This window comes from Pavona decussata, unplaced genomic scaffold (assembly GCF_977016875.1).
Source record: "Pavona decussata unplaced genomic scaffold, jaPavDecu1.1 SCAFFOLD_143, whole genome shotgun sequence".
In the NCBI taxonomy this organism is placed as follows: Eukaryota; Metazoa; Cnidaria; class Anthozoa; order Scleractinia; family Agariciidae; genus Pavona; species Pavona decussata.
Window position 1 is genome coordinate 624,402 of NW_028145556.1, and position 26,755 is coordinate 651,156.

Sequence of the window (26,755 nt, forward strand, 5' to 3'; positions counted from 1 at the left end):
TGTGAATTTCACTTAAGTTGTTTTTAGACGTCGTGATTCCCGAAACGTCCGCAACGTATCTTGACGCCTATATGCCACTTAGGAAAGCCGTAATGTATATTCAACAGCCAACATTACACAATGCAACGTTGGCACGCTCCAATGACTTCCCGTGACTTTACACTGACCATTTGCAGACGTCTCGGGAAGCCGACTTCCGTTTAGACGATGTCTAAAAATAAATGAAGTGAAATTCACATATCCCAGCCAAAGCCCCTAGTCTCCCTCTCTGTCCCCTTATTTTCTCTTGATGTCAGCTATTTTGTGCCACTTTGAGGTCACAGCTGTTCGCATTGGTCTTATTTATACTACCAATGAACTGACAAGGTTTCTTTTAGCTACCAAACAACAACTTTCTCTAGAAGCCAAATCAATTAATCATAATCATCATATCTTTATTTACCCTAGGATTTTAGAGTAGCTTATGCAGCTAATATCTCCAAGCATTTACCCACCCAACCATGAGAATAAACACACAAAGACCAAACCAAACACCGGGAACTACGTCCCCTACCCTTTGCGAACAGTGAGTGGGGTTTTTTTTATGTCCCACAGAGTAATAATATATCATCCCATTTGTTCAGTTCAGGTTTGTACTCCATGATGACGCGCCTTCAATTTCAAAGAGTTGTTGAACAGCTCTAATTTCATTTGACGATAATCCCACTCAATGGTTTGAGAATGACTCATAACGATGTAATGGTTGGTCTAGCTAGTTTATAAAATGTAAGTTGATAAAACAAGAGAACATTTGGTTATTATGCAGTGTAGTCTTCGCCCAGCGAGGAAACCACTATAACCGGCTCTGACAGTTCTTCTTAAAGTTTAATTCCTTGGTTATCGTTGTTTTTTCCAACAAGTTGTAGTAAACTTGAGGTTTCTTCTTAGCCACAAATCCTTCAGCTGCGTGAGCGACACGTAACATGACATGTTCATTCCACCATGAACTCATAATCTGCAGGGCGATAGGCAAACCGTGATCGTCATAACCAACAGGCAGGGTCATGCCAGGAATGCCTGTGAAGTTTCCCAGAGCCATGTACCTGTAGTGGAAAACAACTTAAATGAGGTGGGAGAGTACTGAATAAGGCAACAACAATTACAAGCTTCATTTACATGACCATAAATCATGCTAGTATTACAGAGGCTTAGGATAACATAGCTTTTCACCGAACGAAAACAAAAATGTTAGTTTTCTTGTTATTGGTTTTTCAGTGTTGAAAACATAATCAGAAAAAAATGGAAAAGAGAATTAAATTTTCCTTATCAACTGATAAGAGTATTTTTTTTTTTGCAGATTAAACGGGAGGAAATGAACTTTAACAAATGTATGTTAATAACATGATCAAGGGAGTTTATAGATTTTGTGAGTGGTAACCCTTGAGGAGAGTCATTTACTTCATTAATGGGCGCCAGAATTGAAATCCGGAGCCACGAAACCCTTCTAATTTATCTTGAGTAACTATGGTTTGTTGACAAAAGTGTATTGTTGTACTAACAATAGCCTACTGCTAGGAAACAATACTACAGATATATCTTAACTGAGAAGGGATTTATGAATTTGGCTCCTGTATTCCTTAATAATGTTTCTCAACAACTGTCTGTTTTTATTCCAGCAACAGGCTTTTGTTAAGAGGTTGAGGGGCACTGGCACGGAGATGTTGCTGTATGTTGGCTAAAACTGCTGAAATATTTGACGAAGAGCCCTTTCATTATTAACGCGAATCGCTGCTAGAGCATGGGGAGGAAAATATAAAATGATTTCTCCGTTTTTCGCGGTTTCTCCAAAATACACGGGAGGAACTTGAAGTTGGCCAATTTTTTTGAGTTACAATCCATTTCCATCCTAGCCATTTGCAGACAAAAATGATTGATACTACTTTCCGTGCACAAGTAGGGTTATTGTTAACAAAATTGTACCATTATTTTAACGTTTCCATCGATACAATGTTTTTTCGCTCCTAAAAGTGACGCTAAAAATAGGTGACACTCCTCCCTTAAGATACATACTAACTTAGGAAGGCTCCGTAAATCTCCTCCCTAGAATCAGTTCTAGACCTGCCACAACTCGACTTTTGCATTTACAGTCGAGTTAATGAAGGCGATAAATTAGCTGATGAATAATGGGACGACAACCTAGATAGTGACGTAGGAAAATTCGTATTGGAAGGGACTTTTAGAAAGTCTATGTAGTACCGAGTTCAACTCCTCGGCTCACTTGTAATATATGAGAATTTAAAGATTATAAAATCGACGCTGGTAAGAGAGTTTCAACCAACATGTCGGTAATGCTGCATTCTTCAGGGTACAAAACTGTATTTGTAATATAGCCAACTCGTTGGAACGGCCACACAGGGATTTTCACCTCGATACGCTTCAATACAAAACATTTGATCGTAACACTTGAACTTAGTGGCTGTTAACATAAGATAACTAAGTACATATACACTATAAGCAAAGACTTAACTTTTTTGCTCTGTTTTATTCATTTAAATTTTGACACGAATGCAAAGCCTCTAAAGGGCCGGAAGGTAAAAATTTTTTAAGAGCTTTTCTTAAAATTAAAGTCTACCTTCTTAACAGATAACTCTCGCCGTTGTCTAAAAAGTTTTCCGGAATCTTTGGTACTTTTATCCCGAGTGCTGGAAAATAAAAGTAAAATATTACCTTAGCCTGTGTGGAATGTGCACAAAATGGAGAAAAAGACGGGGATTGGTAAACGCGGAGCATGAAGGGAGGGAAAGGATATTCGCGCGGGAAGCCAAGGCTAGACTCGCGTGAAGTGCGAGAAATTGATCATGAATGAAGGAAAAATCTTCCTTCTCCCTCCCGTTTACGAGAGCTTTGTTGAAATATGTTGAAAGGTAAACTAATCAAGAGTGAATCATTGAATACAAGCAGCCATTAATCCCATGCAAGGTTTATCGAACGAAAATGAAATTTAAACATGCACAAGTTGAGTTTCCACGGGCGGGTGACTTTCGTCCTCGCTCTCGAATTGAGTTTCTCGCTTGAATGTCGAGAAAAGAAGCATTTCCCTTGTTTAGTCGCTAGGAATCTGTCTTTCGCCACCGTCGATGCGTTACGGATCTCGTGAACGGCTGTGGTAATCTCGTACCCAGATCTCCCACGAACCGACTGAGATCTGGCTACGAGATTACGGCTGTGGGTCTTCGAATATGTCACCGAAATGAATAGACGATTTCTGGTCGAGTTCCATTTTGAATTCTCCCTTGTTTCAAAAGGATACTAAGTGCAAAATCTTTCACGTTAATATGACTGACTTTTTGACGTAAATCAACCTCGTTTTCATTCGAATGGTTTCGCAACAAGACTCGCTTCGAAACAGAGGCAAAATTAAATTCGGAAATGGCCTATTGACTGTTGAGGTCTGGAAAAAGTTGCAAAGGACTGAACCGAGGAAACGACTGATTGTAAATTTATGAATTATTTAATTTTGTCATCTACAGAGAAAAAATGCTCCCAATTAAGATGGGAGTAAACGTGAATTTGGATGGAATTTTAAGAGGTTTAAAGAAGGAATAAAAGAAAGAAAATTATTTTTTGAACACCAATAGACAGTTGCCCCCAACCTAAGAGCACACCAGGTTGGTAGGGGACTGTTTGGGTGTCCATATATCAGTTTTTAACTTCAAATTCTAATTTTGAAACTATGTCAAATCTTAACTATTTCTTAATTCTCCAAATTTTACTACTTTTTTGAGAAAAACTATCTCCTCCCAAATATACCTAAGAATCCCCCAAAAATTTACAAAATACCCAAAAAAATTGATTTGTGTTATGAGCTAAGGGTTTTTGTGTTGCTTCGGAAACGTGAACGAGATATTTCCGTTAAACCGATTTTAAGCGGCATGAAAACGGCTTTACGGTATACCCCCGCCTTAAGCAAACACGTGGAAACACGCGAGGTAAACACGGTACTGCGCGGTATGGCTTTTTGAACTATTGCTAAAGCATTCTCTGTTTTTTCGACAATATACGAGAAGCTTGATGAAATGCTCGAATGGCGGAGGGATTATCTAGAACCAGCAGCATTAAAATGTGATAACTTTACCTGGTGTTAAAATACAATCAACGCCATCTTCAAAAATTGCTTTCAAGAAACCCATTGACCTTGTGCGTTGTTTCATAGCCTGAAAAGAGACTGAATTGTAACGAAAGTAGATTCTGCAAACTATAAGTCAGGGTAATGTTCACGGTTTTTCCCTTCAGATTAAAAATACAGGGAAGGAAATAGATAGTGCCCATATACTGATTTCAAGCGAAAGCGGAAGCGACCAAACCTAATTAAATTTCCTAGAATCAGTTATCTGGTAAAAATTTTGGATGACATGATCAAGGAATTTGATGTTTACAGCGAAACAAGTTTTTACGTCAGATTTGATCAGTTTCTTTAATTTAAATTTTTGGTTTATGAACATTTTTGTTTTGACCGTTTTGAACTTTGTATATCTTTTTTTTACCTTGCTATAAAGTTTTGATCACTTTGAATCAATACACCGTACCTTTCACCGGGTAAAATACGATGTTTCAACCCCTTCTAACCAGCTACCACAAGTCGTATATTAGAGAAAAACACCGGGGAAGAAAAGAGGGCTTGCATGGGGAAAATGCGGTTACAAGTCAAATAATTTCTGCACTGATTTGAAATCTGAACAAAACATTTATTGTGAACTAATTTAGGCCAAAGACTTTTTTCTCTTCAGATTTAAGGGATTATAGTTGGCTAAAAAGGTCTGTAATCGCGTTTCTTGGTTTCCGGCTTCTTTATGTCTGTAAAACCCTGTCAAGATCCTGATAGATATGACTATCGAGAAACCTAAAGCTACATCCCTCAAATTGGAATATATTCCGAATACAATTATTCATTTCCGTTTTTGTCCCGTAGTTACAACCTTGCACTGATTTCTAGCCCTGCATCTCACCGCGAGGAGAAGACTATTTTTGTGCGCTCAGCTAATCAGTAAAGAAAACAACTTCCTCACCTGGATATAATCTTGCGCGCTGAACATCTTTCCTTTGGTAAAAAGAGCCAATGCCCTAGCACTCTGAGAATCAGAAAAGTAATAACGGACATCAGTAACTTTTTCAACGGCGTGGAGTATGCCAGGTTTACGAGGTGTAGCCGTTAGAGGTTGAAGTACAGTGGAAGCCCGCTCTACGGACACCTGGATATAACGGACAGTTTCGTTTGTCTATAAAATTAACCCGCTTACACGGACAACGGACACTACTGTGTCCCGAGTGACAAACTCTCAAACATCGTCAACCCACTTTACGGACACTGCTTATCTGGCGTACTATCAAAATGCAAGGCTGGTCGGACAGCTAAAATAACTGTTTTATTGCCCAATATTTCGGTTTGACTAAAGTATCGTTCTTCAGGGGCTGCAAAAAGCTAAGTAAAAATTGGAAATAAACGGTTCCAATATTTAAAATGATACTAATGAAAAGGTGAGATATGATAGGTTGATAAACATAGAAAGCAATCAATGCTGGTAAGGCTTCCGTTGTCATGTTGCAAGAACAATAATGTACTTTTTAGTCCGAAGGCCGATGTGATAAACGAGCGTAAGGTTTCTTTAGTTACGTTTGAACTTGTTAGGGTTGGCTTGCAGTTACTGTTAAGAAATTAAACAACGTTTTGTTGCCGTAGAAATGTCTGCTTAAGCCTTTGTATCGATAAAACATGTGTCCGTGACTTTTTCTCTGAGAGCCGGTTAATACGGACACCCGGTTAATACGGACACATTGGCATGTCCCTTCGGTGTCCTTATTAACCGCGTTCCACTGTTACACAATCGTACGCAGTGCACCGAGAGGTCAGTGTAAATTCAGTTTAGTCGGTAAGGATGCCCTTAACAGATATCGGAACAGCCATCCAAAATGTCTGTGCCTCTGTTTTGGTTAGCAACAGCCTTTATTTCAAGACAAGATTCTATCTTTATCAAATGAATGAAGAAACTCACCATTTCACTGTAATATTTGTGATATTCCATTTCGAACGCAGCCGAGAACTCTGAAGTTATAGTGACACCATGAGCAGTGAATGTCTCCTGAAATTACCAAAGGAAGAAAATGTGCCTCTAGTGCCTCTAGTCTTGATTTTTAGTAACGTGTAAGATAATGAGATCAATTCGCCCTCCTTCGTAGACGCTCTTTTGGATCGTCACGCAATCTCTTGTTTGGGAGGAAAGATTGCGTGACAATGGTAGCAATGCCACCACGGATTGTACTGTCTGTGTTTTCTGCTTTTCACTGGGAAAAATATATTTATAACTTCCCTCCCACTCAACAGATTGGGTGACGAGCCGAAAGAGCGTCTGCGAGGCAAGCCATGAGATCAAGGCTTCTAGTAATTCCCAACTCAAGAAACTGTGAGGAGTCTGGCTCCAGCGAGGGATTGTAGGATAGCTTGAGCAGCCGTCGAGGAAACATTTCTTTTTTTATGAAACATGTTCAACAGCAGCTACACTTCCCCGAGAACCGTCTACCCAATCGTGACGACGCAAAAATCGGCTTGCGCAAGAGACTTATATGAAGACGGCAATTTTTGCCCATCTCCATGCAAAACATCCGTAAATTTCTCGGACTTGACGGAGCTATATCTTCGTTTGACAACACTCTCAAACTTGGCGGCCTTTTACTAATTTGAAGGTGATTTTGTCCGGCCGTGTCCAAATGGACGGATTTTCGTTACCTGACCTGCAGCAAAATTAAAAATTACCATGACAAAGAAGAATGGTAAGAAATCGCTGGTTATTTGCACAAGTAGTTTGAATTCGGACTAGCCCTTAAACCACGGCAGGCCTTCAAGCATTCAGGCTGTACAATCATTTCTAAGTTATTTTCACAATGGATAAGTTTTTGTTGTTTTTTAGCTGTTTTAGAAGTTCGATTTCAGCTTTATGATGAGGAGAAAAGTGAGGAGAAAGTGCTGCCTTTGCTTTGACATCTGCAAATGGTTAGAATTTCTCGTCTTCTCGGATAAGGACGATAAACCGTAGGCCCCGTCCGACAACACTTGTTTTTAAATACTCTGTGGGACGTTAAAGAACCCACTCACTGTTCGCAAAGAGTAAACGACGTAGTTTCCGGTGTTGTGGTCTGGTCTTTGTGTGTATATTCTCATGGTTGGGTGGGTAAATGCTCGGAGATATTAGCTGCATAAGCTACTCTTAAAATTCGAGGGTAAATAAAGATATGATGATGAATTAAAAAGATGATGATAATGATGATGATGATGATGATGATGATGATGATGATAATATAGTTGTATTGTCTAAAAAAAACACTAACAGCTATATTTTTTATAAACATCTGTAAAACTAAGCTTAGTTAACTGTAAAGAAACGCAAGTGTTACCTGTAATTCTGGGATTTGTATCGCTACAACAGAAGCTCCTAAATCATTCAAATACTCCACAGCTGTTGGGAAGAAACATTTATGTAAATAATCCAGCATCGACAAAATATTTGCCTCTTAAAGTCAGCCGCAGGTTAAGGTTTCCAAAACGAAAAAAACAATTTGTAGCCTGCAGAACAGGCATTAATTTTTTTTTTTCCAGGCGAGCGCGGAGAGGGGCGCCCCTCCCGTCACGCGTGACTCCGCCCTATGCTCGCCTCGCGCTTGTCTCCGCTCTCTTGGAAAACTTTTAAAATATTTTGATACGGTTGACTCCACCCCGCTGGGATACAGTTTACAGTAACTTTTTATTCGCTACCTCGAACTGCTGCTCAGCTAACTACTTTCAGAGGCATCCAATAATTAAGAACGCAAAACACTTAAAATTATGTCTGCTGTCCGCTTTATAATGAAAACAAAGCCGTGACAATTCAGCACCTTTCTCGCATTGTTGGTAAACATCTGGGTCACAATCCTGAGAAATGAAAAAAATCAACAATTAGTATTTATAGTTATATTTCCTCAGTGATCAGATTATAGTTGATGAGGACGAAGCTTGAATCAAGTATCATGTCTTAGAAATCGACGGCGACTATGTATAGTCCCTTATTTCTTTCTCGCAAGCAAGTGCGACAAATTGCCTCCCGCACGTCGTGTCTCCTCGCGGGGAGCAATGTTTGCGCACTTTCTTGTTTTGCTCGCTTTACTTTCCCTAAGGAAAATAAAGGATTACTCGTGGTCTAATCTAATTTTTTTTACAGTAATTCTTGACCAGCACGTTTCATTTCAGCTTGCTTTTATATTATTATTACATTACAATAAAGCTCTTGTAACTTCTCATGTCCTCAAATGTCCGGCTTTCTTCAGTATTACTGACTTAACCATTAGTGTATTTTTGGCATCGATTTTGATATGCCCTGAGTGGCTGGTGTTTGGTTGATTGACAACAGTAAAATACGTCTAATCCATGTAACAGCAGTCTGACTTATAACCTGAAGCGGAAAAGTAAGAAATATTGTTCTAAATACCCTGAAGAACTTCCAGTCGATTCCAAGGGTAATACCTTCAAGACATGAGACGTTTTCAAATCCTTCCAGAGTCACGTCTGGTTGGCAGAGAGCTGGTAACAGATAGAACAACACTGTGGGCTGTTTATTCTCTACGCACCGTTAGAGATGAATGAACGCACGAACGAACGAATGAAAGAAAGAAAAAAAGAAAGAAAGAAAGAAAGAAAGAAAGAAAGAAAGAAAGAAAGAAAGAAAGAAAGAAAGAAAGAAAGAAAGAAAGAAAGAAAGAAAGAAGGAAAGAAAGAAAGAAAGAAAGACAGAAAGAAAGAACGAACGAACGAATAAATGAATGAATGAATGAATGAATGAATGAATGAATGAATGAATGAATGAATGAATGTTTTTACTGCACGTACATTGCAACCGCCCAAAACTCTAAACCATTTTGTACAAGTAAAAACCAATTATGAACTACTCATACATGTTTTCCTTCACGAGTGACGAAGAAGATTATTTTCCTTATTGCAATCTCGTTTGTGTTTATGTTGCATGTGTTTTGCGATTTTCAGGTCAAAACAAGGGTGACTCCATTGATAGACAGATAGACTCACTTTTTGGGTCATCTTTGTCTTTTCCCGCTAAGAATGCTGAGGAAAAAGCAGAAAAGGCCAAGATTTTAAACGGCAAACTATTAACTATTTATAACATAGGTTACTATATTATATACATGTTACATAGTTATAGGAAGATGAAACGTAAATGTTTGATTACAGCTCTAATTCTACCATGCATACATACAGTCGAAACTCCCGTAAGCGACCACCCATAATGTCAACGATATGTGGTCGCTTACGGGAGGTGGTCGCTTACCAGAGGTCAGACCACAGGGGCTCTCAATTTCGGGTAATTTACATATGGTAATTGCTGAGACCTAACTCTTTTGCCAGTGCTTATCGAAACCCATAGTAATAACTTTTTCTTAGCTTCTGATCCAAAATTATTCTAGGCAAATAATCTTAGGGTCTACGGTGATTATTGTTTGTATCTCATATTGAAACAATTATAGTGGAAGAAACTTGACTCTTTTATTACTCCAGTTGGCGCTGTCTAAATTTTTCAGGGAACGGAACATAAGCGAAAAGATAAGAACGATAAAAGATAAGAGAGTTTTTTCCTACTAGGAATTCAATCTGATTAGAGTTTATTTCAGTGTGAAGTATAGTACATGTGTATTTTATCAATTGTTTCAATGCTAAGCTATATCGGGAAACACTTCCGGTAGCTCCGACTGTGAGAGTTACGGCGTCCGTTGCAATTATGTAGCCAATATGTTACAGCGACACATTTTTTAATTTTCGCCCGAGAGATACAGCAGATTGTGTGTCAAGTGGTCGCCTACGGGAGGTTAAAAACAATTGAACATTTTAAACAATCATCTCTTAAAGTGGTCGCTTACGAAAGGTGGTCGCCTACGAGTGGTTCCATCTATAGTGATTTGACTTGAAAACTTTTGGTATTTTGGAAAAGTGGTCGCTAATGAGAGGTGGTCGCTTACGAGAGGTGGTCGCAAAAGTAGGTTCGACTGTATATGATTGACCATTTGTCGGGTGATGCACTCCATAATACAACTTCTGTAAGTTGCTGGAATTTCCTTAGACTGAACTACTAATGCTTCAAGCTAATTAAGAGTGGCGGTCAGAAAATATCAAGCATTTGGTGGCAGAACTCGTGAAATCAATTTCGCTCATTTTCTGGCTACAAAAAGCCCTTAAGTAGAGAACAAATTTGACGCCTTTAGTTTTCTCTAGGAGCGCTTAACGTTCTAGAAAACTGAGATAAACAAATTTGACCCGCGAGGATCCCGAAGGTACCCGCACGGCAGTGTGAAATTAATATTCTGAACTGACTCTTCCGTCTGCAAGGAAAGAAGATCCATGGTATTTTTATACTCGGTATTGACGGAGGAAGCACCGCACGTTTATAGCAGAGTTTGAACTAGACTTAACCATTATTCATAAAAGCAAACAGAGCTTAGGAAAATGTCCCTTTCCTAAACAGGAAAAATCCCGCAAAAACGGATAAATTTTAAAGATGGTTTTCGCTATGTGGTATAAGGCCGATTTTTCTTAAACTTTGCCTTTTGAGTGATGGAACGATGTTCTTGATAATGTATTAAAATCAGTCTGGGTTTTGAATTAAGCACTTCACACGACCGTTTTGAAGTCACCATAAGTCGTTTAAAATTCCGACAACGGCTAAATAAACAACCGGTTGTTGCGTTACCGTGACAATAAACAGACTAATTTTACATACACCAAAAAAGCCTAATGAAAACGAATTTCTTTTAATCTTTACATCCTTTTTAACCACAATGAGGAAAAGTCTGGTCTAGGAACCGATTTTTCTCGTTTGCGCGGTGAGATTTTTGCTTATAAAACCATATCTAGTAACGGACCCGTAAGCGTCTCGATGTCCATTTCTTGAGTTCGCTCAGGTGTCAGATTGCCAATGAAACCGCATCAAAAGGAAATCTGTGGGGTTGAAGTTCTTCCCTATGGCTATGGTAAAATGCTCGCCGAAATAAAAATTGGAGACCGGTCAAACTTTCCTATTCTGTTTTTAATTCGCTAAATAGTTAGGTTTGCGTTTTACAAATCCCGAAATCACCAATAATCAGTGAATATTAATAGTATCACGCATTGGTGTTTTCTAAAGTAAATTGAATTAGTAAAGTAAAGTAAGATAAATTCAATTACGGAAACTGGAACATTTGTCACTTTAAATTTGGTTTGATATTCTTGTGCTGCCATGGAAGCATGGAGGTTTTCTTTTAGCTCCTTGGTCTGAGGTCCTTGCTCTTACGACCCCAGAGATAGGAGCAGATCAACTGAAGTAAACTAGTGCAAAAGGAACATCGCCGGTCACAAGTCTTCCTTGTCAATAGCCGATGTATAAACCGAAATTGAACTTATTCTGACAAGAATGTGTATCTCCTTCACCACGAATGCTTATCTCGTCTATCTCCTTCACCTTTCGGAATTGACGATTTGTCTTCGACACCGTTTGTCTCTGGGCATTGGCTGGCGTCGAGGTCAGTTCAAATAAGTGTCAAATATCGAGCCATGACAGCCAGGCGCAAAAAGTCGCAAAACTAGAACGAGGACTTGGAAAAAAACGTGCCATTTGCCATGGAAGAAACTAGGACTATTTATTCCAGTTGGTTCAGGTATGGGTTTACATAATTTTCATTACCTTTTTTTATGTACAATAAACTGTAAAAACGTCTGATGTAACACTTTACTTTTTTGCACATTCGGTCTTTTCCAGCACAAAATATTAGTATTCAGATGTATTTTCAGTTCATCAGATGCGGAGAAAGCCGTTTATTAGATTACACGTGAAGTTTTCAGTGTTATTTATTTATGTATTATTTTTATTTTTCTGTGCTTGGAAACCTAGTTCTAGTCAGGCTACTGACTGTGGTGGACAACTTTTTGTTCACTACCCCGTAAAAAGGTCCTTCTCTTGAGGAAAGTAAGACGTCATAGCAGCTTATGATGGTCTAAGTGAAATGAAGAGGCTGAAATTAAAAAGAAATAAGGTTATGTATCTAATTAAGCCAACCCCACCCCCCTTTCCCCTCTATCTTAGGAAGAAGTAAATTTTCGCTCTACACTTTAATCAGTATGAGTAGGTTTTTAAGTCTGTACCTCCGTGGTATCTTTGGCATTGACGGTTCTTGTTGCTGGTCGCTACGAAAAAGAAAATTCAATAAAGAACTACGGGTATTAGTCATTTGCGCAAAAGTTGTCTCAAAGAATTCGTTATTCTAGATAAGCAGCTAGTAAACGCGTCCGTGACAAGGGGAGTGGCAGGGGGGGTTCGAGCCCCGACCTCCCCCCCCCCAGAATTTTAAGAAGTGTGAAAAAACAATGTGTCAAAAAATAAATAATTAAAAAACAGTAATAATGTACAACAATCAATCTTGAATTCTGACGCTGCAAGTGCCTTTTCACAACCTTTAATAAATTGTTTATTACCTGACAGTTTCCTCCGCTAACATTTGGCTTTTATACAACAGCAGCGAGGGCAGTCCTTCCTTGTGAATCGGAAATAAGAACCAAAATCCTCATGACCGATTTGTGTTTGTTAGAAGGGAGTTAAAGATAAGACGACGGTGATGGTAGCAAATTCGAAAACATCATAAAGAGAATTCGCGTTCTTTTAAACTTCATCACGATAATTCCAGCTCCCACCTTTTTATTTATTTATTTATTTTTTTTATTTTGGGCGAATCTTCCTGCGGACGGATTCTTACTGCCTGATTCCAAGTTCACCGGAAAAAGAGAAAGGGAAATTTGTCGTCTTTTTACTTCCTCCTTCAAACGTGAACAAGTTAGGCAATTTCACGTGGTAGTCCGTAAAGTGACGGCAAAGGGTCGAAACGAAATGTACCAAAAAGTGTGATGCAAGTGCAAAGTTATCGTTTTACTTACTATATCTGCTCCTTTTTTGATGGCCTCAATTTGCTCCCCCCCCCCCCCCCCTCCCCATCCCAGTTGTTTTAGCCTGACTACGGGCCTGTTGAAGCAATACTTCCCGTCCCCCACCCCTTCCCTACTGCCTACTGCCACATCTCAGTGACGATCTAACTAATTTGCATATTTGCTGTCACGCAACATTGTTAGACATGACTGAATCTTTTCGATTTCTTCTCTTCCCGTCGATAATGGATAAAAGGAAGCGAGAGTAAAACAGAAATCTTTTTGATAATGCAAGATAGGAGCATTATTGAAGGCCTTGAAGCTGTGATTGGCAGTTTGCTCGTCGCATCGGTTTGTTTGCACGGGCAGTTATTTGATTCCGCCAAACGATGTCGTGGTCGAAATTAGCCAACTTTAACGACCTTTTGTGAAACTCTCAATGGAGAACCCAGCCTGATATTAAGGTATGAAGTACATCAAGGCAATTGTTACTGAAAGCCAAAGTGTGAGAATATTTCGAGTTATACCACATACTGAAATGTGTGCTTGACCTTTGGCACTACATTGCAGAGTTCGCCAGCTGTAAAAATATGCCGCCGTTTTTAAATTGTTTAAATTTGCCAGATATCATTACAAACACAAATTCATCGGTTATCATATCAGAAAGAGATTGTCTTTCGATATAAGGAATCCCGATTTTCGTACGCTTCTTTTAAAACAAACGCTGAGACAATTAAAAGTGGTGATTTTCCGGTTTTAAATTCAATTATTTTTCAGTTCACAAGGTTTCGATCGATTTTCCTGATTTTCTCAAAACGCAAATGTTTCTGGCCAATTTAAGCCACACCATGATTCTTACTTTAGTAAAACGTTATTATGGACAAAAGATGAAAGAAATCGACTCTGCTAAGTTTCGCCAGAAAATTCAGATTTTGCTCGATTTTTCCTGACCGCCGCTCTTAAATATTTATTTTAATGAATACAAATAATTGGGCTCGTAGGCTTTTACTCACCGTACACCAGGGCTACATCCCTTACGCTAGCACAAAGAGGACCTGATGAAGTCAAAGTATGAAGTAAATTAGACAATTCACGAGTTTTTATTCAAAAGTTTTGTTGCTCAAAAATAACTATATGCTGCCATACTTTGTGTTTGATGTTACACAATTTATGACGATTTTTAATCGAGTGTCGAAAATAATTTAGCGCGTTTCATTAACCCTGAGAAAAATAACAGACTCACTCGTGGTCTATCTTCATCTTTGAAAGCTTAAAAATGATAATTTCCGCTGCGTTCCTCCACTTCAACTGAAGCTTATATTGGGTGAGATCTGGAAACTGAACGATGGACTTGTTTAAGAATGCAGAACGAGCGCGTCAAATGGCTTTTGGGAAGTTGCACTTGTATCTCGCAAGTAAAACTTTGTATTTTCGTGTTCCAAATGTTGTTTCCTTATACATTGTACTCGAATTTTTGTAGAGGTATTTTAAAAGCTAGAAGGATTTCGTGTCGTCCAATTCGATCGGTAATCATACTCTTGACTCATGTTACGCTGAGTCCTTTAACCCGTGATTATGACTCAAAAGTAAACATTAAATCGAATGCCCTGACTTACCAGTACAACTGACAGTATGTGTAAGAGGCACTTCTCCACTCGTACTTACTCGACCAAATGACGCTAATAGCACGGGGGGAAAAGATCAGAAAGCTACAGTTTGATTAAACTATATTCGAACGTTTGAGTCCTTTTAAGACTCGGTTTAGCCATACTGGTTAAAAAAAAGGCAATGGTTATGAAGCATGATAAACTTCATTGTTATATGTTTCTGTAAGCATTTATGGCCTTGACTGTGCACAAACTACAGTTGCAATAGATTTTGAAATTTGTTGGCGCAACTGACATATAGAAACGTTCCTGTTAAGATATTCAACTTCGGAGTCTGAGCATTAAAACAACGAATCATCCATTGTCGCGGCCCTTCCAACATAAATTGCAGCACCATTGTTTTCATGGCAAGGTTTCTCAACCAATCCCTCGATTAACTACGCTTGACTAAATCACGAATAGGCCATTTCCGAGTTGCTTTGACCCTCATTTTGAACGCGGGGCTAAGAGCAAAATATTTCATATAAAAATTAGTTTTGTTTGTACAGGAATGAAAACTAATTTCATAATAAAATCTTTACACTTAGCCTTGCTTTCATAAAGAGGCTCACAGCAACTCGGAAATGGCCTATTTGCCGTATACAGTTCGTATAGAGAAGCTAGCCTTAGTTAATGAACTTCTGCGTTTATTTCTGGCGCATTACTGTAATTCAGTTCGTTGTCGGTGATAAAGAGATAGACACACAGTGATCACGGTCGGAGCTAATCTCGTACCCAGATCTCCCACGTTCAGTCGACATTCCCGAACCGCCTACTGAGATCGGGGTACAAGATTAGGTCGGGCTTAGTTCCTATCAAAGGGCACCTTATTTATATTTATAAATACTGTACCTTTAATTCCCACAATTCCACACACGGCAGCTGGAATACGTATAGATCCTCCTCCATCTGTACCTAATGCTACTGGACACAGGCCTAGGAAAATCAGGATTTAAAATCACTTTTGATAATTTTTGTTGCATTTTCTCCAAATACGGAAAAAAAAAACGCCGAAAGGCACAAGCTAAACATGAGAATCTTGTGTTAGCTGACTCTTGGTCAGATTTCAAGTGCTATTCACAGGGACATATGGCTACCGCATACAAATGCATATTGCATAAGTTCATCAAAAAACAAATTTAAGCCCCAACAGTGATTAACATCTACTTTCTCCCTGAAAAGAAATCCACAAAAAATCATTTACCTGCTGCTACTGCTGCCGCTGACCCACTTGAGCTTCCACCAGTGTAATAATTCACATTATATGGATTCCTTGGAGTCCCATGGAGCCTGTTTACAGATGTACAAGGAAGTCAGTTTAGGCCTCTTCATATGAGGACGGTAAACAAGGCTGGCTCTACCCGAGATCTTAGCACACCGGGTATATTTCCTTTGTAAAAATTTCATGAGTAGGCGGGCTAGCCTGGTTTAATCGATATGAACATTCCAGTCGGTTACCGGGACAAATCGAAAATAGCATGTAAAAGCCTTGTTTTCGGCGCCGATAAACAAATTCAGTATCAAGAACTGCAAACGGTGATGGAAACACTTTTTTGGATGATGTTTTTATGTTCGGGGCTGTGGTTACTTCACAGCTGCCCAGTGATTTCGACAAACTCTCAAAGAAGGAGAAGGCCAAAGCGAAGAATCGCGCCTCTTTCACCAGGTAACCGGGCTGAAATTTTCCATATGATGAACTGAAGACAAAAATCTTTCTCGCCGCTAACCGGGTCAGCCCGGGTGCCAAGCTTCTACGAAAAAGCTCTTAATCATTAGTGAACGCACAATTTAAGTGTACCCCTACAATACGATCATTCGAGAATAAGATGGCCAAGAAGGGCTTCTATATGGTCCACAACAGTATTAAAAAAAGTAAGGTTTTCCGTGCAAATTATTTGTATGTTATATTTTAACCAGTAGTACAACAATTGAGGGCCATGCGTTGGAATCCCGTTCAAACCTGACTTACAGGTTATCAAGTTCATCAGTGCGAGGATCTTTCATTCCGCGTTAGAAATTGACCCGCAGATCTCAAATACAGGAGGTCCTGACATATATGGTAGAACGTAGATACTGAAAAATTGTCTCTGGCTTAAAGATTAATTGTTCCAAAACGAAACGGAAGCTATGTGGATAGGTTCTTCAAGGAACTGCAAAGCACAGCCTTTTGGAATTAAATGACCTAACGAACCGATAAAGGCTTTAGGAATTTATTACAAGTATGATCAAAAATTGCCTCTTGAAAAGAATTTCATAGAAAGATTAGACAGTATTAAAAATCTGACTAGAATTTGGTCCTTTAGAGGACTTTCTATTTATGGCCAAATTACGCTTATCAAACCTCTATTAATCCCGAAATTTGTTTATTTGTCATCTTTAATACCTACTCCAAAAGAATTTGTAAGTCAGTTAAACCAGTTATTATTTCAATTCTTATGGAATGGTCCTGATAAAGTCACACGCAGATCGGCGATAAACGAATACTCCAACGGAGGATTAAAGATGATTGATTTTGATAGCATGACAATATCGCTCCGATTGGCATGGCTAAAAAGAATAGCTAGCTCAAATGATGGCACCTGGAAAAGGTATCTGACATATCATCTAGAACGCTTTGGCGGCCTTTTCTTGTTTCATTGCGATTATGATGTTAGTATCCTTCCACTGAATATTTCTCTATTCTATCTAGAATTACTGCAGTGGTGGTCAGAATTTAGAGATACGTTCTCTTCAGAAAAAGACTGGCGTTACATTCTTTGGAATAACAAACGAGTACTCATTAATAATAAAACAGTTTATTATAAAAGCTATTTTGAAGCTGGTGTAGTTCATATCAGCGATCTATCCTTTCACTTAGGCCCGGTTCATACGTCGAATTTCTGCCGTGTCGAATTCAATTAAACTAATTAAATTCGACAGAAATTCAACGTCTGAATCAGCTGCCGAATTTCTGCCGTACGTTTGACTGGTCTTGTCGCATTATCCGGCAGAAATGCGGCACCGATTCAAACGTCGCATTTCTGCCGTGTTGAATCGAATTCATGCATTTACATATATTATGTTAATGTATTGAGCATGCGTAACTCAAGGCTGACCGTTCAAAATGGCGTCATAACATCCGCGCGATTCCATCGAAGAAGAAAGCTCATCTGAAGAAGAGAAAATCTTTGCAAGAAACTACATGGAAGTACTGCAGGAGAGCTATTGCAGCTCTGATGATGGCATTGCTGAAGAAATGCACAGTAACGAGAATATTTTGGTCACGCGTATATTCGTCCGCCATATTGGATACTCTAGCTTTATCATATTTTCTGCTGACCGACAGACACTGCAGTATCGACTCTGAATTAAGTGCGACACAAGTGCGACGTCTGAATCAATAGTCGTATTTCTGTCGCAGTTAATTGAATTAAATTCGACACGGCAGAAGTTCCACGTATGAACCAGGCCTTGAATAACAAAGATTCCTTTTCCTCAGTTTCTGACAGGATTTCTAAAACTAATTTTTTAGTTTGGGCAGGTCTTCGATACGCCATTCCTTCCATTTTAAAAAATTGTACTCATAAATCAACAACAGGTGAACTTTCTCTAAAAATTGACGATAATATATTTGATGTCACAAAGAAGAAATCTAAAGACTATTATACTTTACTTGTAAGCAGAAAGGCTCTTTTTCCAACTATTGTAAACAAGCTGCAAAATGAATCTCATTTCACACTCGAGGAAGTCAAACAAATTTTTATGATCCCGCATAGTGTTGCTCTTGAAGCATATGTTAAAGCATTTTAATACAAAATTCTTAACTCCATTCTTTATACTAAAGCTAAACTTTACAAAATTGGCTTTAAATTGAATGACTCGTGCTCATTTTGTTCATCTGAACCAGAAACGCTATATCACTTCCTATATTATCACTGTCCTTTCTCGATAGATTTCTGGCGTGACTTCGAAGTATTCTGGCACCAACTTTTAAAGGAAAACATTCGTCTTTCGTTGCAAGATGTTTGAGGTGGAATGATACGACAAAACTCCCCTTCTGCTGAGCTTCTAAACTATCTAAGTATGATTGGGAAATTGTACTTGTGGGATTGTATAAGAAGTCAAATTCTTCCGAATATATATGGATTTAAAAAGAAAATTGCTGTAAAATATGAAACGGAAAAATATATAAGTCTGCATAGTAAAAAAAACAAAGGATTTCTTTGAAGCTAAATGGATAGTGTCGCCTCTTATAAATGCTTAACTATTTAAAGGTTTTAATTATGCATCCACTTTCTGTATGTAATTAATACATTATTTACATTATATTTTGTAAACATTTCTAGTTTGTTTGATTTTTTTAAATTTTTTTCTTTCTTTTTTTTTGATTGCCGTCTAGTGATATTGGGGTTTTTTTTAATGTTGTAATAATATCAGTGTTAATTAGCTGTATTATATTATAAGTATTGGAAATATTAGTTGTAACATTATAATTATTTAGCTCATTTGCTGTATTAATATCAAGTTGTTTCAATAAAGAATTACATATAGAGCAAAAAAAAAAGATACTGGAAAATTCATCACTGCTGGAGTAAATTAATTGGTGCTAGAAAATTTTGAGGGCATGGTATGAAGTTTTGCGCAATATGTAAGAAAAAAGTACGCAATTAAACACTTTAGTTAGTTTTAAGTCTGTTACCTATTTGGATTATTTCCTGTCGTACCAATTCCCAACTCGTTCATGTTTGATATGCCAATGATTATTGCTCCTCCATCTCTCAGTTTCTTCACGATCGTGGCATCTTCTGTGGCAGGTGTGCTGCCCATAAATGTTGTACCACAACGAGTACGATATGGCACCTAAAAACATTTTTGTTCCGATTCATCAGGTCCTCAACCACCATTATTTTTAATTTTTTTCAATACTTATAGTACCAGACTGAAACCCCCCCTGTAAAACTCAAAATGGCGGCGTTTGAGGAGCTGTTGGATCGGAGGAAAACAAGGATTAAAGGCAGAAAAAGGGTGGAAATCAAAGACAGGGGACAGCTATACTGGGGTACTGATGAAGGTTTTGATAGGACGACAATAACCACGCTGTAACCGCATCAGCGTCGGTCACATTTTTGCTATCTTAATTTTTTTTTCTGTTGTTCTTCACTTGCTGCTTATACACCGAGTGAAACACTATCTGATGTTTATTGTTTAAAGAAATAAACCCCCTGCTTTCAATAAACGCCCTCCCTTGAGCTTTCAAAATAAAATGAGCATACAGGTCCCGGCTGTCTAAAGAGCGGATAACTTTATCCACCGGATAAATCGATATCCAGTGGAAGGAACGTACTCCAACTAATGCATTTTATCCGCTGGATAAAGTTATCCACTCTTTGAACAGCCTGGACTTGGGCGACTGTAGGACTACTGACTTATCACCTATTCCTACTCAGACCTTTTTTTTTTTTTTGGCTCGTCACGCTTTTCTTCAGGGAGGACTGCACGACGAGCCATAAGAAGCTCTGTGAGAAGAGGCTACTGATCACCATTAATATCAACTAACCACATCAAACTCTTCCTTGACAGCAACAGGGATCCCGTCCATGAAAGACAAGGGATTACCTTCTGCATATCGCTTTGTGGAAGCCGCTGCCATCTGAAAAAAAAATACACAGTTTACGATTAAAGCAATTTCACATCTACATTCTTTTCACTGGTGTCACATTTCTTATGGTACTATCTGGAAAAATCTGTTAAAAAATCAGAGAGGGAAGTGTCACGGGGACTTTGACCTTGTTTGATGAAAACAGTGCAACAATACCTTTACCTTTTCACAAAATAATTCCAGATTACCGAGATCAAGATCGAAATCAACTGAATTCTTAAAAGAGCAACTAATGATCTGGCCTTACATGTTTTGGAAACACAAACGCAAGAACTTGAAAAAAGTTAGGCTAATGTTTTTCAAGTTGGTATACATTCTGACGCAGTTCATCTCTAGCCAAAGACACTCGTGAATAGTTCTAGTACACTGGAACAGAAACCTGATTGGAGGAAATTTGTAACTACACTGTGCCACTATATTAATGTTTCTGTCAATAGAAAAATGTTTTGACATGACTCCAGATTCTCGTGGCACTTCCCCTTTAAGGACGTATTAGAGATTATTTGTAACCGTTTGAAATAGAAAATTTAAGCGAAATAAAAAATCACACATAGGACCTAGTGGCGTGCTTAAGTCGCTTTGTATACGTTCTAATATTATACTAATGGTAAATGAATACGTATGATGACATTGTTGGAATAATTTACCTGTAAAACTTCCTCCCTCTTATGTTGGACTATTGCTCTCAACTTAGGTGTCTGTTTCTCTGAGTCTTTTATGATCTCAATCACTTTTTCAGCTATTTGCACTGGAGTGACTGTATGTAACCTATATCAACAATAAAAATATTACTACCGCACCTGTCCATCATTACCTTACAGCACAATAATAGACTGTGCTAGTTACATCAGAGATTTTCTCCTAGTATCACTAACAAAAAATCTTTGTGATCTCTTATTCTGGGCTTGGTGTCAAACTAAACAGAGACTGTCAAATAATAATAAATACCTGTATTGCTTTACAAGATCCGGAATGGTGACAAATCTGAAGGAATCAGTTGTGTTACCAGTGCTATGTCAAGCGAAAGAAACAGGAAGCAAGTTTACAAGATATCCAAGTGCACTAGTTTAATCTAAGAAGGGAGGAGATCGAAGTACGTTTCAAGATCTACGTGTCTTATAAATTGTTTACGGCCATTTTAACTTCGCCTGTGCGCGTGAGGCGTCTCCTATTTTCTTTGTCTGATCGCAGGCTAATTTAACTCCATCTCTCACTAACATCACTTAGCTGAAACAAAACCCGTCCACCGAGTTTTAGCAACTCTACTACAGTCATTTAACGTCATGTAACTCTTGCTTTGGAGACATTCAATTGATAGGCTCAATTTTATAAATTACCCAATTCCTTAGATTTAGTTATATGACATGTTTGTTTGTTTGTTTGTTTGTTTGTTTTTTTGTATTCTTTTGTATTTGTAACATTTCATTTGCTCTATTATCGAATGAATAAAGACGGCTACTATTATTATTGTGATCATCGTCATCATCATCATCATCATCATCATCATTACCATTATTATTGTTATTATTATTATTATTATTATTATTATTATTATTATTACTATTATTATTATTACTATTATTATTATTATTATTATCATTATTATTATAAAATTTTGTTATTATCAACATATTGTTATCATAACAAACTTAATTTAACTATGATGAACGGAAATCTCTATCTCCAAACAATATGCGCATTTTAATTCAAATATTTATTACAATGTAATACACAGGAGGTTTACATTTGCAAAAGAAATTTAAATTACCTTTTTTCGATTAATTTGTTGAAATCCACGGGGGAGCAAGTTGTTGTCTGTGAAGCTGGTCCAAGCAACGGAAATAACGTCGGCGCATCAGGGATTCGGACTCTACGATCCGTCTTTCTATAAAGTTTGGTTGACGGAAACTTAATACATACATGTGTAAAAAGAATCTCAGTAAAAACAATCATAACTCGATCCAGGACCTCCAATGATAAACAGGGTATCCTACCACCGCTGACAGGACACCCAACATACTTTACCAAATATAGTGCCTCAAAAGAGTTTTCCTAAAACAGAAGAACAAAGGCCGAGAACATAACTTATCTTATATATGGCAAGAGAGGTATACTGTTATTTAAATAAATGTTATTAAAATAGACCAGCTGCACCAACTGGAGGCGGGCGCCTGCTGGTGGACGTACCACAGCCCTAATTAGTGGACTCACATCACACATTTATGGCTCAAAATTATTATTTAAATGTTAAATAGAGAGATGAGTACACGTGGTCCTTGACTTCCCTCTCAGCAGTATCAGGCAGTACATATGATGTTATAGAGGGTACGTAACTTTGCACGGCTTAGAGACCAGGAGAGCATCATAAGTGTCTGACCGTAAATATCAAAAATCCCATGACAAATGGGACATTTCAGACAACAACAAAAACAATTTATTTGAAAAACAACAGAATGAATGGTTTGTCCTGCAAATAGTTACAAAACTAATCGAGGCGGGACAAGACGAATACAGGAACACTTTACCAGAAAACTAACGAGAACTTACAAATACGGACATCATGCAAAAACTTTACGTAGTAACAGATTTAAAGCATTTCACACTAGTTTACAAAATAAAAATAATAATACTAAATGGACAATTATTTAGTTAGCCCTACTTTTCAGATTATTATAGGGGTTTCAATATAGTCATCTTCTTTTTCCAGGACATCAAAAAGCAATTGGCGAAGTCCCATTTTGAATGTTTTCTTCGGCAGGTCTGTCATATCTGGTATCTCACTTTACACCAAGTCGAGAAAAGGAATGCTTTTGTATTTCTAATCTTTTAGCAAAATTAGCAAAATTTTAGATTTCATTTTATTTTACTTAAATGTCCCCTTTGGGGAACTATTTTCAAAATTCACATTTAGAAGTTCCGTAGCCTGCGTCACAGACGTACTATACTGATAACATAACATTTTAATCAGGAGGCTTTAACACAAATACAAAAACATCCTGAATAGGGAAATCGTGAGGTCAACCCTGTACAAAAACAATTTCCCTAACTAAAAACTTGCAAAAATATTTTAAAATTTCTAGAACTAGATAAAATTCGATGGCTACTGATTCAATAAATATTCAAGTAAATTTTAAGTCTGCTCTTAAAAACAGATAATGATTCGGCATGTACAACATATCCTGGCAAGTCATTCCATTTACTTAAACAAACTGCAAGGCTGATACTACGTGAAAGAGTTGACTTTGCGAGACAACAACCCGACAGAAACCGACAAAACAGGGCTGCAACCGTGGACAGCTCTTTCGTTCTTATTGGAACTCGTCAGCACGGTGTAGCAGTTCTATATGAAACCAGCGACAGAGCTGGCTGATTAGGTCTCTTGTAGATCCTACGTCAACTACAGCATTATCGTTCGCGGTCCTTTGCAGTTTTCACGTCCCATTTACTTACAATGCAAATAAAGAAAGAATATTTGTAGCAATTACAAACCGCTCTTCTCAAGTAAAGTTTATAGTTTATAACCCCCGGTAATAACCGTCTGCGAATTAGCGCCGAAACTCTTGTTCTAGACCCCCAGCAGCGTAAACGAAATACCGGAAGTCGGCTTTGAAATCCCCTTCAAATTTGATTGGTTATCACCAGTCTCGCTCGGCTTGGTTCTTTACAATTTGCGCAAAAAAGTCTGCGAAAAAGTCAAAGGTTTAGCAATGTTTTTAACATATTTCGATGGAATTTCCTTCGGTTGAGAAGTGCATTTTATACTTTCGCGTACTTCACCATCATCAAGAGAGATATCTTGTTCAAGGAAAGGGAAAATTCGATGTTTTTGTAGAATTACAGAATCTCCCTTTTGAAGTGAAGTCTACGAGTAATTATATTTGCATAGAATGCCTGAACAAGTTGAAGAAACGTAGAAGTCTGAGCAGTCAACTCAGCGAGCTTGACAGTTATTTGAAGAAAGTTCATGGCAATCCTAGTAGCACAGAACCTGACCTTAAAAGATCTGCAGCTGAAAACAGCGGCATCGTTGCCACTCCAAAGAAGCCTCGAACGGGTGAGGGGGTTATAGTCCGTCTGTGACGCAGCCTAAAGTTCCGCCGCTCTTTCGTTTTCCTAAAAATTAGAAAAGTTAATAACGAAAATTAGTAAGTAAGATGAAGTAACGATTGGATGTAATTAGGTAATTTCAATTCAGTTGTAATATAAATTAGTATATATTGTAAGCAGCCGTAATTGTAAGGAGCGAGAGCCATTTTACTGTCTGCTATGTGTTGAATTGAAATTAGAGTCTTGTATTGTTAGTAGACAAGTGTAAGTAACCAGTAAGCACTGTATTGTAGGTAGAATACTGTATTGTCTAGTGATATATTTAGCCCGTAATGTAAGTAATGTGTTTTTGCAAATAAATAATTTTAAAAAATTAGAAAAGTTGAATTTACGGCTACACGCCCGCGTCAGGCCCCCAGAAAAACGGGAAAATCGTGCATCTTTAGCAAGTTCGCACACAGCAACGAGAATTACTTCCGTTATTCTATCCTGAGTGCAAATAAATCTTTCTATTATCTCTCGACAAGTGTAAAACATAAAGTGGCAAAGTCGTATTTTTAATGTGCTAATTCAGCTAATTAAAGATAGCGACCTTCGAAGGTTAGATTTCGAATTGAAATTAGGGTCGATTTCAGTGGTCTATACCTGTCCTAGCATATGTTTTGTGGGGCAAAAACAATAGGTGAAGTCTAAGCTTAATCCTTCCTTTTCACTCCACCAAAGTGTCATTTTTGGCGCGCTAAGAACGACGCATCCAGAAGTGTGCGGGGTATTTTGACTTGTTCGATGACTCGCTGTAACAATTACCGTCACGCAAATCACATACAAATCTCGAAGGCATCCGTAACATGCACTTGCCGGTGTCGTCAATGGGTTGTTAACTTTCAGGCATGTACAGTGAACGACTTATCGTAATGTAGGGAATTTCACTCGGACAACTGCGTAATCTTGTGTAAACAAACTCAAGCGCAAGCGGGAAAAAATGACAGCTATTCCCAAGGCATCTATGAGGGAGACAATGATCTTCTGCAAGTCTATGCCGACGACAGTGAGTTTTGTGAACATTAAAGAAAGAGAAAGACTCAGAATCCAACCAGCAGCAAAAACGGGAAAACGAAAAACAAAATCAACATATTAAACGATTAAGTATTGGACAACCAAAACGAAAAGGTTGTGCTCAAGACTCATACACTCTGGATTTTTTTTTTTTTTTTGTTGTTGTTGTTTTTTTTATATATAACAACCTTTTTTTATGAGAACGTCGAGGCTGAGATTAACCAAAATTTTAAGAACGTGTTAAGAACATCCCTCAGGCTGAGAGTCGATTAAGAACGTTTTTATTTTGCTAATCCGTATATAAAACAAAAATATTTAGGGGTATGTTTTGTATAACATTAACAATGGTGACACACATCTCGGTTTGTCGTAATCAGCAGTTCTTGATACCATATCTCAGCAGATAATTCACTTCGATAGGTTTCCTGTTCACGTCCTCATTGATTCACTGAAATACATATAGTGCACACCATGTAATTTAAGAACATCTTAGGAACGTTTCCAGCCTCAAATCGCAAAAAAATGTAAGAACGTTCATCCTCAGCTCCAAAATTAGACGTTCTTATAAAAAAACAGAGTGTATCCGATGAAGAACAAAGGCAACGATAATGGGCGAGAATTGACCGCCATCTCAAGGGATTTGACCGATTCTCTTTCCTTTTTCGAAAAAAACTTGTTTAAGTCTTAAAAGCGGCTGCCTGTAACAATCGAAAACTGATTTCAGCGACCACTTGGCCCAATTTCTGATAATTCGTTTGAAGATACCCTTGGATTAACTATTATTTGAGCAATCGTTGTTGATTTAGTGATGAAACATTGTATATAAGTCATATACCTCTGCTAGATCCAACAGAATTAAAGCACTACGCAGAATTAAACTGACAACAGATGAAGCTTTTGAAAGCTTACTTTAAAAATGGGGCTTTTGCAAAACGCGTCAACTAATACTGTATGTAAAATCCAGACAGTTAAACAAATACAGCCCCACAAATAAATATCAAGCTTCAAGTTTCGCTCACCTGATTGTGAAAAGTATCACAATTGCTGAAGTAAGAACGCTCTAATTCTTGTATCCTCTCAAACTGAGGAGGCAAAAAATAAGGTTTAGAATCGCGATTGCCTCACCGAACAGCATTCTGTCCTCGGCAAATACGTTTTGCGACGTCAGTAGAGGAAGTCTGACCCTTTCAGTAATCTTTTACACTTCTTTTTTCTTACTAAGTCTAAAGCCTTGTTCCGCTACCAGCTAGAATGAGTTAAAACATGCAACAACAACTTAGCGATCAGAATTGCTATCACAAAACAGAGTGAAGACTGCATCAACACTAACTCCTTACACGGTTGTACATGTTTGAAGAAGACGATAATTAATTGTCTTAACTTGTTATCATAACGAATGGAGTCACACTA

At 38.0% G+C, this 26,755-nt stretch overlaps 1 protein-coding gene across 1 annotated transcript; it reads right to left on the reverse strand.

The window, feature by feature from the left end:
• Nucleotides 1-74: 74 nt before the first annotated feature.
• Nucleotides 75-26,755, reverse strand: LOC146466466 (uncharacterized). The gene is made up of 20 exons (XM_085127031.1): nt 26,683-26,755; nt 26,365-26,427; nt 22,011-22,294; nt 21,191-21,253; nt 20,890-21,010; nt 20,141-20,233; nt 19,283-19,443; nt 15,809-15,894; nt 15,457-15,540; nt 14,575-14,637; nt 13,972-14,013; nt 9,086-9,121; nt 8,493-8,584; nt 7,903-7,939; nt 7,426-7,487; nt 6,030-6,116; nt 5,046-5,108; nt 4,115-4,193; nt 2,612-2,681; nt 75-1,082 (listed from the first exon to the last, which is right to left on the reverse strand). Exons 1-20 carry the CDS (start codon nt 26,692-26,694, stop codon nt 833-835), a joined length of 1,848 nt encoding a protein of 615 aa, XP_084983157.1. The 5' UTR covers nt 26,695-26,755; the 3' UTR covers nt 75-832.

Coding starts and splice junctions, on each gene's coding strand:
- LOC146466466 (XM_085127031.1), bottom strand. Junction 14,014..14,574: donor ACATACTGTCAGTTGTACTG/GTAAGTCAGGGC, acceptor TGACTTCATCAG/GTCCTCTTTGTGCTAGCGTA. Junction 6,117..7,425: donor TACAAATCCCAGAATTACAG/GTAACACTTGCG, acceptor TGGTAATTTCAG/GAGACATTCACTGCTCATGG.